The sequence below is a fragment of the Sapajus apella genome, unplaced genomic scaffold (genome assembly GCF_009761245.1).
Source record: "Sapajus apella isolate SASKATOON/1434 unplaced genomic scaffold, GSC_monkey_1.0 scaffold103, whole genome shotgun sequence".
Taxonomy (NCBI): Eukaryota; Metazoa; Chordata; class Mammalia; order Primates; family Cebidae; genus Sapajus; species Sapajus apella.
The window spans coordinates 4,542,470-4,556,312 of NW_022437043.1; the positions used below are offsets into that span (position 1 = coordinate 4,542,470).

The 13,843-nt window shown below is 55.0% G+C and overlaps 1 protein-coding gene across 10 annotated transcripts in view; it reads left to right on the plus strand.

The window, feature by feature from the left end:
• The window catches only part of RBM10 (RNA binding motif protein 10), a 37,724-nt gene extending 25,147 nt beyond the window's left edge, over positions 1 to 12,577 (plus strand). For 7 of the 10 annotated variants that reach the window (XM_032258458.1, XM_032258461.1, XM_032258465.1 and 4 more), the window contains 19 exons: positions 400 to 473; positions 1,871 to 1,957; positions 4,852 to 4,912; positions 5,066 to 5,242; positions 5,607 to 5,767; positions 5,939 to 6,036; positions 6,144 to 6,231; positions 6,928 to 7,114; positions 7,220 to 7,359; positions 7,462 to 7,579; positions 7,663 to 7,754; positions 7,874 to 8,038; positions 10,857 to 11,006; positions 11,104 to 11,169; positions 11,242 to 11,430; positions 11,516 to 11,590; positions 11,862 to 11,968; positions 12,049 to 12,178; positions 12,265 to 12,577. In XM_032258458.1, the coding sequence (XP_032114349.1) occupies positions 400 to 473; positions 1,871 to 1,957; positions 4,852 to 4,912; positions 5,066 to 5,242; positions 5,607 to 5,767; positions 5,939 to 6,036; positions 6,144 to 6,231; positions 6,928 to 7,114; positions 7,220 to 7,359; positions 7,462 to 7,579; positions 7,663 to 7,754; positions 7,874 to 8,038; positions 10,857 to 11,006; positions 11,104 to 11,169; positions 11,242 to 11,430; positions 11,516 to 11,590; positions 11,862 to 11,968; positions 12,049 to 12,178; positions 12,265 to 12,390 (2,291 nt within the window). In that variant the 3' untranslated portion in view covers positions 12,391 to 12,577. The remainder of the gene's footprint in view (positions 1 to 399; positions 474 to 1,870; positions 1,958 to 4,851; positions 4,913 to 5,065; positions 5,243 to 5,606; positions 5,768 to 5,938; positions 6,037 to 6,143; positions 6,232 to 6,927; positions 7,115 to 7,219; positions 7,360 to 7,461; positions 7,580 to 7,662; positions 7,755 to 7,873; positions 8,039 to 10,856; positions 11,007 to 11,103; positions 11,170 to 11,241; positions 11,431 to 11,515; positions 11,591 to 11,861; positions 11,969 to 12,048; positions 12,179 to 12,264) is intronic. The other 3 variants (XM_032258456.1, XM_032258460.1, XM_032258463.1) reach the window with 1 other exon arrangement.
• The last annotated feature ends 1,266 nt before the right edge of the window (positions 12,578 to 13,843 follow it).

Consider the following 13,843-nt stretch of genomic DNA (forward strand, 5'->3'; position numbering starts at 1 on the left):
CACTGCCCCCTCCCTCCTTCTCTGGAGGCAGATCTCTCCTTGTATTCTTTCCCTTCCAGCTGCTTCTCTCCGTCTCTGTCACCCCCGGCTGGCCGGGCAGGTCTATCTGAGGCCCATCTCTCTCTCTTCCCAGTTGGTGTGTGTGTCTCTCCCCCTACCGACCTCTGGCCTCTGTTTTTTCCCTTCCCCTTCCCTGCCCCACCTGGCCATCTACCTTGCCTTCCCTCCCACACCCCCTAGTCTTTCTCTCTCTGATTGCCTCTTTTTCTTTCTTCCTTTCTCCTCTTCCCCTTTCCCTCTCTGCCCCCATCCTCTCCCCTCGGGTCCCGCCCCCGGGAACGCCGTGTGTCCAAAGCTGTTGACTAACCCACTGCGTCTGTATCTGAATGCTGTCTCCAGGTCAGAGCCGGGGCTTCGCCTTCGTCGAGTTTAGTCACTTGCAGGACGCTACACGATGGATGGAAGCCAATCAGGTTGCTTTGCCGCACTTGAACCCCCTCCCAAACAAATACTACTTTGTAATCGAGCGCTCCCCATCGCCTGATTCTTACGGACACAGTTCCCTGCCCTGTGGCCCTGTGTCCCGTCCCCCCTGCCCCCTCTCTCCCCTTCCTGACCCTCACTATCTCCTCTTCCCATCTCTCGCTACCCCACTGGGCTTCCCATCCAGAGCCCACACTCGCCACTGGCCCCTTCCTATGGCCAGGCACTAGCGCTGCCCCTTCACCTCTCCCAGCTGAGCATTCAGAGAAAGAGCTGCCAGGGTGGGTTCTTTCACCTACCTTCCCACTCCCCCGGGGGGGGCCACCCTACTCTGGGGTTAGCTAGAGCCAGGACTTCATTCCACCCTCAGGACCACTGGAAGTCCTGCCAGTGAGGAGCTTAGCTATTGGCACAGTCACTGGCAAGACTGATTTTATCAGCCCTCTCCCTGCATGTGAATTTGGCCCTTTGATTTTCATGCAAGGGGACAGCACTGCTTGTTGATCTCAAGTTCCTGTTGTGGATGATAGTTTTATCGACACCCTGGCCTCACTTCGCCGCCCTACCCTTCCCATCACATCTCCACACCCACAAGAGGTACCACCTCAGGCAGCTCCATCGTCTCGGCAAGGACCCGTGCACAGTCAGCCCCAGGGGGAGCCTCTCCCCTAGCCTGGCACGGGATCCCAACCCAGCAGCTTTGGGACCTCCGAGACCCAAAGATCTGCCTGGTCACCCACCCCTGCCCAGATCCCTGGTGTAGGGAACTGGAGAGAAATTTCAGGGGAGGAAGGGGCAGAGGTGGTGGAATGGGGAATCCCGGCAGAGGCAGCCCTGGGGCCGTCTCCGCGGGATTGGTAGGCTAGTGCCATGGGCCCAGGACCCACTATCTATGGGAAGACAGCCTCACGGCAAGAACTTCCATCTGTTCGATATGGCTCTTTCTTTTTCCCCTTCTCCAGCACTAGCGCACCTGCGCTCTCTTTCTCTTTCTCTGCCCTTTCCCTTCCCCTCCCAGTCTCCCCTCACTCCCCAAGTGTAGCCTGTGTAGTCCTGGCCCTGGGTGTGGCCTGGCAGAGTCAGGGCCAAGTGGGGGGGTTCTCCCCACTGTCCGGCAAGCATCGGTCAGCCGAACACTGTGCGCCTGGTGGTGTGTGTTCACATGTGTGCGTGCGTGTGCCTGGCAGAGCAGCAAACAGCTGCGCCCAAGAGCTGTGGCGCTTTCCCTCCCTACCTCCCTTCTTCCCTCCATCCGCTCTCCGACCTCCCTCCATTCCCTGTCCCTCATCCATCCAGCTGAAGGGCTCGCTCACTCTCTTCTCCTGTGCTGAAACGGTGCGTGGGGCACTGCTGCCTGCGCCTCACTGTGCTCTGCTTTTTCCCACAGCACTCCCTCAGCATCCTGGGCCAGAAGGTGTCCATGCACTACAGCGACCCCAAACCCAAGATCAATGAGGACTGGCTGTGCAATAAGGTACAGGGGCGGTGGGCAGTAGTGGTCATGGACAGAGACAGCAACAGCAGTGGCGGCGATCCCTCCCTTCCTCTTCCCCTCTTTCTCTCTCCCTTTATCTCTCTCCCCTTCCCTCCTTCCCTCCCTCCTTCCCTCCATGTCTCCCTCCCTCCATTTCTCTCTCTCTCTCTCTCTCTCTCTCTCATTATCTTTCCCTTGCTCGCTCAGCTTGAGTCGTCACCACTCCTAGCCAGCCATACATGAATGTGTAGTGAGTGTTCAGTTGGTGCAGGCTCTGTCCTCCTAAAATGCAGTCTTGCCTGGAGTTCCAGTAGACTTTAAGGAAATATATTCGTGGATGATGAATTAGTGACAGCATAGGCTTGAAATGGTGGTGTGGAGAACATGGGCTTCAGAGCCAGAATGGTTGAGTCCATCCCAGATCGGTCTTGATTTTGGCCAAGGTGCTTAGCCTCTCTTTGCCTCACTTTCCCCATCTCTAAAATGTGAATACTAATGACACCTCTCCCAAAAGGTGGTTGGGTAGGCCAGCGTGGTGGCTCATGCCTGTAATTCCAGCACTTTGGGAGGCTAACGCGGGCAGATCACAAGGTCAGGAGTTCGAGACCAGCCTGGCCAATATGGTGAAACCCTATCTCTACTAAAAAAAAAATACAAAAATCAGCCGGGTGTGGTGGCAGGTGCTTGTAGTCCCAGCTACTGAGGAGGCTTGAGGCAGGAGAATCCCTTGAACCCAGGAGGCAGAGATTGCAGTGAGCTGAGATCACACCACTACACTCCAGTATGGGTGACAGAGTGAGACTCCAACACACACACACACACACACACACACACACACACACACACACACACACACACACACACACGGTGGTTGGGTGGGATTCAGCTGTGTTAATGAGAGGGTAACACTCAGAACAGCACCTGGCCTGCAGTTAACATAGCCTAAGTGTTAATTGTAATCATGAAAGAAAAGCACAGAGCGTTCTGAGAGCCTTTATCAGGTAGCTCAAGCCTGAAGGCCACTCTGACCAGGCCACGTCAAACCTGAAACTGGGGGCTACGGTTTTGTAGTCACCTCTACCTTCCCTGAGGGGAAGCTGAGGCTCAGAGAGGTGGAACCGTGGGTGAGCCTTTAGCTGTGCCCTGTGCCTTACTCCTGATCACAGGGACTTAGGTGCCGCAGTGGCTTCAGGTCTGCCCTGGGGTCAGTTTTATGATTCCACAGTTCGTAGGGCCCCAACCCTCTCCCCAAGAAGTACTCTGCCTAGTCAGGGAGAGTGGCATCTGTTTAAAAAAAAAAGAAAGCCCTATCAGAGTATTGGTGCTCAACATTTCTGAAGAGAGAAAGACAAAGTGACAGTGGAACTCCTTCCTATATTTCCAGATATCCTTGAAACCAGGGAATTATTTTTTTGTTTGTTTGTTTTTGTTTTTGTTTTTGAGACAAGATCTCTGTTGCCCAGGCTGGAGTGCAGCGATCTGGGCTCACTGCAACCTCCGTCTCCAGGGCTCAAGCCATTAGCCTCCTAAGTAGCTGGGACCACAGGTGCATGCCACCATGCCCAGTAATTTTTTTTTTTTTTTTTTTTTAGTAGAGACGGGGTTTCTCCATGTTTCCCAGGCTGGTCTTGAAGTCCTGAGCTCAAGCGATCCTCCCGCCTTGGCCTCCCAAAGCACTGAGATTACAGACATGAACCACCACACCCAGCCCAAAACCAGGGAATTCTCTTGAACTCCTTCCCCTCCCCTGCATCCTGTTGGCCACCAGGTCCTGTCAGTTCCATCACAGAAACGCCATCTTCCCTCCCTCAATATTTCCGCTGTTCATGCCAGTTGTCACACTCTCACCCACTTGCTGTGGAGCCCATTCTGGTATGCCAGCCTCTTGTCCTCTTTCTCCCACTCGCTCACCTGGAACATTCCTCAGAACCACCTCTGACCCCTCACTGCCCTCCTCCTCTGCTTAACCACCCCCAGCTCAGCTTAAGCATAAGATCCTCCATTGCCTAACTGGCTTCCTTCCCCGGTCTCAGCTTTTGCTTCTCCCCTTACTCTCCCACACCAGTTTTGGAAAGTCCATTGTTCCGTCCGATAACAATCCCTCCCCAGCAAGGCTAAACAAAATGAAACTTCAGGGCATCCCAGGTCAAACCTCCGTGCTTCTGTGCAGGGTCCGTCCCTGCTGAGTAAACGGCACCCCACCCCCAGCCCATTTACCTCCCCTGGCTCCTGCTGGGTGGTCTGCACAGACCAACCTGCCCCTCTTCATGCTGCATCTGCCCTCCTGCTGTTAGGCCATGAGGGCAGAGACCATGTTCTGGCCATGAGCAGCAGGGTCTGGCCCAGGAGTAGTGCTAAGTACCTGAGTCTGGAACAGAGGTGCAGTGTGGTAGAATCAGGATCTTCGGATGCTGGAACATTCAAGGAAAATTTCTCAAGTGCAGCAGGATCCAACCTAGTCCTAGAGTTAAGAGGAGGGGTGCTGGTCTGGCCAGAGGCTACTGACTTCTAGGGCTGAAACACTGAAGGTTTCTGATTAGAGCAGCAGGTTTCAGGAAGAGGAACCTACTAAAGGGATTGGATAAGGGGGCAGGGAACAATCCTGGGAGTTGGTGACCTTAAGAAGGCAAAGGAAGGAGAGGAGGCAGTCATTGTAACAAGTAGGGGAGTTATTCATTCCTGAGCTGAGCGAGTTGGCATGGAGGACAAATAGAGAGTCTGGAAAGGGGAGATGCACAGTACTGAGAACCACATCAGAAGGTTCAGAAGGCACCTGCCACCCCTTGCCTGGGGACCTTTCTTCTTGGGGCACTGTGGGGTCCCTGGGAAATCTCTGTTTGGAGGGTGCAACAGAAATCCCTGCTGCCTCTTACGGCCTGGCCTGTGCCTCACAGTGTGGCGTCCAGAACTTCAAACGCCGAGAGAAGTGCTTCAAATGTGGCGTGCCTAAGTCAGGTGAGGGTCACCTACCTCCCCCACCCCCCAGGACGGGGCCGTTGTGGGGAAGGGAAGGGTGAGGGGCCTGGCTCAGGGCTTGGTATGGGGAGGAGGGTGACCAGTCGTGGAGCCTCCCCACTATTGCAAGCCTGTCTCCCACTGCCCCAACAGAAGCAGAGCAGAAACTACCCCTCGGCACGAGGTTGGATCAGCAGACACTGCCGCTGGGTGGCCGGGAGCTGAGCCAGGGCCTGCTTCCCCTGCCGCAGCCCTACCAGGCCCAGGGAGTCCTGGCCTCCCAATCCCTGTCACAGGGCTCAGAGCCAAGCTCAGAGAACGCCAACGACAGTGAGTCAGTTGTTCCCTCCTTCTTCCTCGGTGCCCAAGGGTGTCTGGGCTGGGCTCACCAAGACCAGAGGAATGGCAGTGAGCAGGACCTCGTCCTCATGGAGTCTCCACCTGGTGGGGGGATAAACGTGCCATAGGGAGAGCGGGGGAGTGGCAACACCCCATCTGATTTTGGGGGTGTGTCAGGAAGGTTCTCAGCAGACGCATGGCCAGGCTGGCACCTGGGTCACCAAGCAGAGAAGAAGCAGTGAGGGAGTGGCAGGTGCAGAGGCACAGGGGCAGAGGAGAGGTTGCAGTGGGACATTGAAGGGTGGGGCTGGTGAGAGTGCTGGGGCGGCCTCTAACACTGGGCCACTTCCCACAGCCATCATTTTGCGCAACCTGAACCCACACAGCACCATGGATTCCATCCTCGGGGCCCTGGCACCCTATGCGGTGCTGTCCTCCTCCAATGTGCGCGTCATCAAGGACAAGCAGACCCAACTGAACCGCGGCTTCGCCTTCATCCAGCTCTCCACCATCGTGGTGAGGGCGGCACAGTTGGGGGCCGGGCAGCCAGGGTCCCGGCCCCCAGGGTGGGGAGGAGGGTCCCTTCCCCCAGCCTCCCACCGCGGCCCCCAGCCTGGAAACTGGGCAATGGAGCCGGGGGCCTCCCCGGGCCTGACCCTTAGGTCCCTGCCTCCCCTCCTCCCACAGGAGGCAGCCCAGCTGCTGCAGATCCTGCAGGCCCTGCACCCACCACTCACCATCGACGGCAAGACCATCAATGTTGAGTTTGCCAAGGGTTCTAAGAGGTTAGGGCCCCACCGTGTCCCTTCCCACCCTTCTCCTCCCCACCCCCCACCTCCCCCCACTGCCTGGGGCCTCCCATCTCACTCCCAGTCTCTAACATCCTCCTCAGGGACATGGCCTCCAATGAAGGCAGTCGCATCAGTGCTGCCTCTGTGGCCAGCACTGCCATTGCTGCGGCCCAGTGGGCCATCTCACAGGTACTCAGACCCCTTGTGCCTCCCAGCATCCTGAGACCTGGGCTTTCTCAACCCTCCTGCACCCTCTCTGAAGCAGAAAGGCTGGCTTGCTATCTGTGGATGCAAAACCCTCTCCAGTAGCCGGCATGGCCATTCTACCTTGCTCCTGGCTCTCTAGACTCCCTGGGACATTCCCCTTCATCAGCACTGCAGCTTTCTTCCCAGTTGCCTCCCACGCCCTCATGTACGACACCGTTGTGCCTGGCATTCTGTTCTGTTTGGTGGGGTTTTTATTGTCCTGAATTGATACAATATATTATACATATCCTTATATGTAATGTGTGTATACACATATCTGATATACATATATGTTCCTGAATTAAAATGATATATAAGTGGTTGAGAGAAAATTGGGAGAAGAGAATTAAAAAGTGAGAAGATGGTGTCTTCCTTGGCCTGACACCCAACACACACACACCACACACAGCAGAATCAGCCCTGGAACATTTTGGCATTCGTCTGTTTTTCCGTTTTGTGTTTGCCCCTGGCCTATTTGTTCTCTTGTGGCCACACAATCCTCGCTTTTCGCTTGTTTTAAGGCTGCATGCTTTTCTGTCAGGTAGAAAGACTAGCCCCACGTGTGGGACACATGCAGGCTCCTCACCCTCCATACCCATACCCCCCTGTTCTAATGAACCTGTACCACCTGCCCTTCAGGCCTCCCAAGGTGGGGAGGGTGCCTGGGCCACCTCTGAGGAGCCGCCGGTCGACTACAGCTACTACCAACAGGACGAGGGTTATGGCAACAGCCAGGGCACAGAGTCTTCCCTCTATGCCCATGGCTACCTTAAGGGCACCAAGGGCCCTGGCATCACTGGAACCAAAGGGGACCCCACTGGAGCAGGTGAGCCCCAGCGTCTCTCTCTGCAGCTCTGGTGGGGGCCAGGAGGCATAGAGTCCCAGGCCCCGCCATTCACAGGCATTCTCCCTGTCCTGTCCCTCCTTACAGGTCCCGAGGCCTCCCTAGAGCCTGGGGCTGACTCCCTGTCGCTGCAAGCTTTCTCTCGAGCCCAGCCTGGTGCTGCCCCTGGCATCTACCAACAATCAGCCGAGGCAAGCAGCAGCCAGGGCACTGCTGCCAACAGCCAGGTGAGTGAGCCCTGTGGGTATGTATCCTGGGGAGGCAGGCAGGCGGCAGGAGTGGCATGGGCAGACACTGAGCCCCGTTCTCGTGTCTGGCCCCATGACCAGTCGTATACCATCATGTCACCCGCCGTGCTCAAATCTGAGCTCCAGAGCCCCACCCATCCCAGCTCTGCTCTCCCACCGGCCACCAGCCCCACTGCCCAGGAATCCTACAGCCAGTACCGTGAGTAGCCACAGCCTGTGGGTAGGGGTGGGAGTTCTTAATAAAGCAGGGAAGAGTGTGACCACGCTCCCCTCATCCCCTAGCTGTTCCCGATGTCTCCACCTACCAGTACGATGAGACCTCTGGCTACTACTATGACCCCCAGACCGGCCTCTACTATGACCCCAACTCCCAGGTAATAGGGCAGCCCAGGGAGGGATGGGGTCGGGTCAGGTCACATTGGGGGCAGCTGGCCCTGCAGGTCCCCTTCACAAGGTCTTCCCTCACGTCCCCTCTTCCTTCCTCCTCCCTCAGTATTACTATAATGCTCAGAGCCAGCAGTACCTGTACTGGGATGGGGAGAGGCGGACCTATGTTCCCGCCCTGGAGCAGTCGGCCGATGGGCATAAGGAGACAGGGGCACCCTCGAAGGAGGGCAAAGAGAAGAAGGAGAAGCACAAGACCAAGACAGCCCAACAGGTGAACACCAAGGTCCAGCAGTCGCAGGCTGGCTGTGTGGTGTCTTCAGCGACGGCAATCTGTCAGCTCTGGGCCTCTTTTGCCAAGGGAGATGGTGGGTGGGTGTGGACGTGGGCAGTGACTGCTTAGCATACCATGCTCCTGTTCCAGCTCTGCTCTTTGCTGAATGGCCTTGAGCCAGAGCAGTCTCCTCAGTGCGTGGCAGGGTTGCCCAACTCCAGGAGGTGGCTTGTGCCATCCAAGCGAGCCCTGTCATGTTTCTTTCCCATGATGAGGACCCTCACATGCTGCTGGTGGATGTATACATGCGCCAGAGAAATTCTCACAGGCCCATAATGGGGTGGGCAGGAGAAAAGCCCTGCAGTGTTTTGGGGGAGTGGGCAGATGAGGACACCTCAGTGTCTCTCTGTGGAGAAAGGTATGACACTCTGAACGTAGCATTTACAAGCAAGCCCTAAGTGTTCCCTCAGCAACCTAGTGAATTCTAAAAATGGTGCTGTGCTGAGGGGAACATGGAAATATAGAATGTGGCACTGTCATGCATATAAATTAAAATTATAGACACATAAACATTCCTATGCATTTTTAAATGATAAAATGGAAATGCACAACAAATGTGACTGTGGGGGTATGTGTCAGGGGAAGGGGAATGTCTTCATTTGCTGCTCTATAACAATACCACAGACTGTGGGTAATTTATAAGGAAAAGAGATTGATTTGGCTCACAGTTCTGTAGGCAAGGTGAGGGCCTCTTGCTGCATCACATCATGGCAAAGAGCAAGACAGCGTGCATGAGACCAAGAGAAAATTGGGCCAGACTCCCCCTTTTTATCAGGAACCCACTCTCAGTGATGGCATTAAATGGAGACTCAAAAGGTGGAGGAGGGCCGGGCGCGGTGGCTCAAGCCTGTAATCCCAGCACTTTGGGAGGCCGAGGCGGGTGGATCACAGGGTCAGGAGATCGAGACCATCCTGGTCAACACGGTGAAACCCCGTCTCTACTAAAAATGCAAAAAGTTAGCTGGGCATGGTGGCGCGTGCCTGTAATCCCAGCTACTCAGGAGGCTGAGGCAGGAGAATTGCCTGAACCCAGGAGGCGGAGGTTGCGGTGAGCCGAGATCGCGCCATTGCACTCCAGCCTGGGTAACAAGAGCGAAACTCCGTCTCAAAAAAAAAAAAAAAAAAAAGGTGGAGGAGGTGGGAGGGGGTGAAAGATGAGAAATTACTTAATGGTTACAATGTACATTATTCAGCTGATGGATGCTCTGAAAGCCCTGACTGCAACAGTATGCAAGCTGTGCATGTAACAAAAGCACTTGTTACCTCATATCCATACAATTAAAAACAAAACGAAACAGCTGGAATTTCTTCAGGAGGGCAGAGCCTTCATCTCTTTTATTTATTTATTTATTTTTTTGAGATGGAATCTCACTCTGTTGCCAGGCTGGAGTGCAGTGGCGTGACCCTCCTGGGTTCAAGCGATCCTCTTGCCTCAACTTCCCAAGTAGCTGGGGCTACAGGTGTACACCACTACGCCCAGCTATTTTTTGTATTTTTAGTAGAGACGGGGTTTCATCATGTTGGCCAGGATGGTCTCAATCTTTTGACGTTGTGAGCCACCTGCCTCAGCTCCCAAAGTGCTGGGATTACAGGTGTGAGCTACTGCACCCGGCCAAGCTAATCACCTCTTAAAGGCCTCACCTGTCAACACTGTTGCATTAGGGATTAAATTTCTTTTTTGACATGGAGTTTTGCTGTTGTTGCCCAGGCTGGAGTGCAATGGTGCAATCTCGGTTTACTGTAACCTCCGCCTCCTGGGTTCAAGCGATTCTCCTGCCTCAGCCTCCTGAGTAGCTGGGATTACAGGCATGTGCCACTATGCCCAGCTGATTATGTTTTTTTTTTAATTTTATTTTATTTATTTATTTATTTATTTAAAAGATGGGGTTTCACCATGATGGCCAGGCTGGTCTTGAACTCCTGACCTCAGGCGATCCACCCACCTCGGCCTCCCAAAGTGCTAGGATTACAGGCATGAGCCACCGCGCCCGGCTTTTTTTTTTTTTTTTTTTTTTTTTTTTTACCAGAAATGGTGCTTCCCTATGTTAGCCAGGCTGGTCTCGAACTCCTGACCTCCGGTGATCCACCCGCCTCGGCCTCCCAAAGTGTTGGGATTACAGGCATGAGCCACTGTGTCCCGCTAGGATAAAGGCTCCACCTGTCAACACTGTTGTATTATGGATTAAATTTCTGACGCATGAACTTTGAGGGACAAAACTGTAGCAGAGAACATAGCCAGAGAGGGGCTTGACAAGAGGTACTGGTGACAGAAAATAGGAACTTGCACTACCGTGTTCCTCACCTTCTGCTTGTTCTGCCTCAGCTTCCCCTTATCTCCCTTCTAGATGGGCTCACCACTCTGCCCACACTGCTTCTGCTGCCTCACCATTGCAGACCAGTGAGGGTGGGGGTATGGGGTGTGTTCAATGATGAGGTCAGGAGTAGCCAGGTGCTGAATGCCTTGCAGGCTGTGGTTGCGAGTTTGGGTTTATTCTTGGTGTGATGGGAGGCCAAGGAAGGGTTTTAAGGACATTGTATTTGGGGGTAGGAGTGGCTTATACTTTGTAAAAGAATGCTCTGCTGGGAGAGGTGGCTAGGAGCCATGGCCCGGAGGCCAGATGAAGCCTTCTGCAGTGGTTCAGACTAGCTATGGTAACCGGCCCAGGTTTGAGGCTACAGGGCAGTGGGTCAGCAGAAGAAGTTAGTAGCCCCAGGGGCATGAGGGTTCTGGGAACCTCACCTCCACCCTCACCCACAGATTGCCAAGGACATGGAACGGTGGGCACGCAGTCTCAACAAACAAAAAGAAAACTTCAAAAATAGCTTCCAGCCTATCAGCTCCCTGCGAGATGACGAGAGGCGGGAGTCAGCCACTGCAGATGCCGGCTATGCCATCCTTGAGAAGAAGGTGTGTTGGAGCCACCCCCCTGTACCCTGCCCCACAATCTCGTCCTTCCTTTGGGCCCTCTGTGGAGTCCCTGAATTTCTATGTCCCTCCACCCCAGGGAGCACTAGCCGAGAGACAGCACACCAGCATGGATCTCCCGAAATTGGCCAGTGACGACCGCCCAGTGAGTGCCCAGGGCAGAGGGGTGGGGGCTCTGATCTGGCCAGGCCTGACAGCCTATTCTCACCCTCTACAGAGCCCTCCGAGGGGGCTGGTGGCAGCCTACAGCGGGGAGAGTGACAGCGAGGAAGAGCAGGAGCGTGGGGGCCCTGAGCGGGAAGAGAAGCTCACCGACTGGCAGAAGCTGGCCTGTCTGCTTTGCCGACGCCAGTTTCCCAGCAAAGAGGCACTCATCCGGCACCAGCAGCTCTCAGGGCTCCACAAGGTAACTGAATGGAGGGTTGGCAGGGCACACTGGGGCATGGCCCACTGAGGCTCAGCCTCTTCACTTCTCACTGTCCCTCTTGCAGCAAAACCTTGAGATTCACCGGCGAGCCCACCTGTCAGAAAATGAGCTAGAAGCACTAGAGAAGAACGACATGGAGGTGAGGTGTGGCCTGCCCCTGGGCCCCCTCCCCTCTGTCCCTTCCAAGTCCCCATCACCTCAGGCAGCTGGAGTTCAAGTTCTCACGTGCTAACCCCATGAGCCTTCCCCATTCTCCTACCCTGGCTGCTTGTGCCCATGATGTCCTGACCCTTGGGACCTGAGCCTTGTTAGCCAGATGGTGTGCCCTGTGGGACCCCACCCCCCATGCCTGTGTTGCCTGAGAAAAGCAGCCAGCTCCCCAGCATTCACATACACGTACAAACTTTCAGCAAATGAAGTACCGGGACCGTGCAGCTGAACGCAGAGAGAAGTATGGCATCCCTGAGCCTCCAGAGCCCAAGAGGAGAAAGTACGGTGGCATATCCACAGCTTCTGTGTGAGTGGCTGGGCCAGGTGAGGGGATCTGGGGTCTGGGGCCAGCATGCTGACCACTCACGCTGTGCACTGCCCCTGCAGAGACTTCGAGCAGCCTACTCGGGACGGGCTGGGCAGTGACAACATTGGCAGTCGTATGCTCCAGGCCATGGGCTGGAAAGAGGGCAGTGGCCTGGGCCGCAAGAAGCAAGGCATCGTAACGCCCATCGAGGTGAGTCTCAGGCAGTCCCATCCCACCCCCCAGCATCCCTCACAGCATCCCCCACCAGCCTGACAGAGCCTGCCTCTCTCACACAGGCCCAAACACGGGTGCGGGGCTCTGGCCTGGGTGCCCGGGGCAGCTCCTACGGGGTCACCTCAACCGAGTCCTACAAGGAGACACTGCACAAGACAATGGTGACCCGCTTCAACGAGGCCCAGTGAGCATCTTCAAGAGCAACTTCTCCACATGTTGGTGTCCATCCTGGGGCAGGGGAGGACCTTGCTCCTGTCTGCCAGCCCGCTCCTCAGCCAGAGAGGGCTTGACCAAATCAAACTGAGGTGGTGACTTTTATTGAAAAATTGGGCTGGAATCATGTCCTTTTTTGTAATAAAAGCTGAAAAGTCTGCACGTTGGCCTCTCCTCTCTCGTGCTCTAGCACGGTTTTATAGCCTACACAGACGTGGGAATCCAAGCATGTGGACAAAGGGCCTCAATCAGGCCAAGGTGGATGGCAATGGTGGCATTCACGGTGTCTGGAACATAGTGGCTGCTAGAACATGGGGTTCTGACCTGTACCTCAACTCATAAGATCCTGGTTATGGCCCCCATCCCTTGTCAGGGTCCAGCAGGTCATGCTGTACCAGGAAATCCAGCACTACCAGGCATGAAATGCCCTTGATCAGAGCTAGGACTAGGAACCCCCATCCCCTGTCCTTGCTGCTCCCCAAGTGTACTTAGCCTGTAGTCCCAAGGCTAAACTGATTTTGCCATCCCTAGATCTGGGGACAATGCCCTTAGGCATCTCCAAGTAGAAGACAACAAGTTCTTAGGCACCCGTTGGCCCAGAGCCCTCAACATGCTGATGACCTCAGAGGGGTGGAGATAGAGACAGCTTGGCCTGCAAATACAAGGTCAGGTCTCAGGGATGCCCTGTGAGAACCATTCAGGCCTACCCTCTCCATTGTTACTACAGCACCCCACCCCTCTAGTCACTGTAACCCGTGACTCCCAAGTATGTGCGTGTGCTCTCAGCAGAGGTTCTGGGTACAGTGGACCATGAAGCTGGGGCTGCCCTTTTCCAGGCCTCAGAGGGCCACAGCGTGAAAGGGGATGGTACTAGAAGAGCAGTTGGTACAAAGCCCCTCCCCCATTTATTAATGTACGTTGTGACATCATCCTGTACCAGTCATGGGAGGTGGGATGGTGCTGATCTGGGGTGGCAGGTATCGCCCAATGAGGGAAGGGGATGGGAGAAAAAAGTGGTGAAGGAACAGGAATAAAAGCCCTCCTGGGCCTGAGCACAGTGAGTCACACCTGTAATCCCAGCACTTTGGGAGGCTGAGGCAGGTGGATATGAGCTCAAGAGTTCAAGACCAGCCTGGGCAACATAGCCAGACCCTGTCTCTACAAAGTAAAAAAAATTAGGCCAGGCACAATGATTCACACCTGTAATCCAGCACTCTGGGAGGCCAAGGCAGATGGATCACTTAAGTTCAGGAGTTTGGGACCAGCCTGGGCAGCAAGGTGAAACTCCACCTCTACAAAAAAATAACAAAAAGAAGCTGGTGTAGTGGCGCACACCTGTAATCCCAGCTACTCAGGAAGCTGAAGTGGGAGGATTGCTTGAGCCCAGGAGGTGAATGTTGAAGCAAGCTGAGATCACACCATTGCACC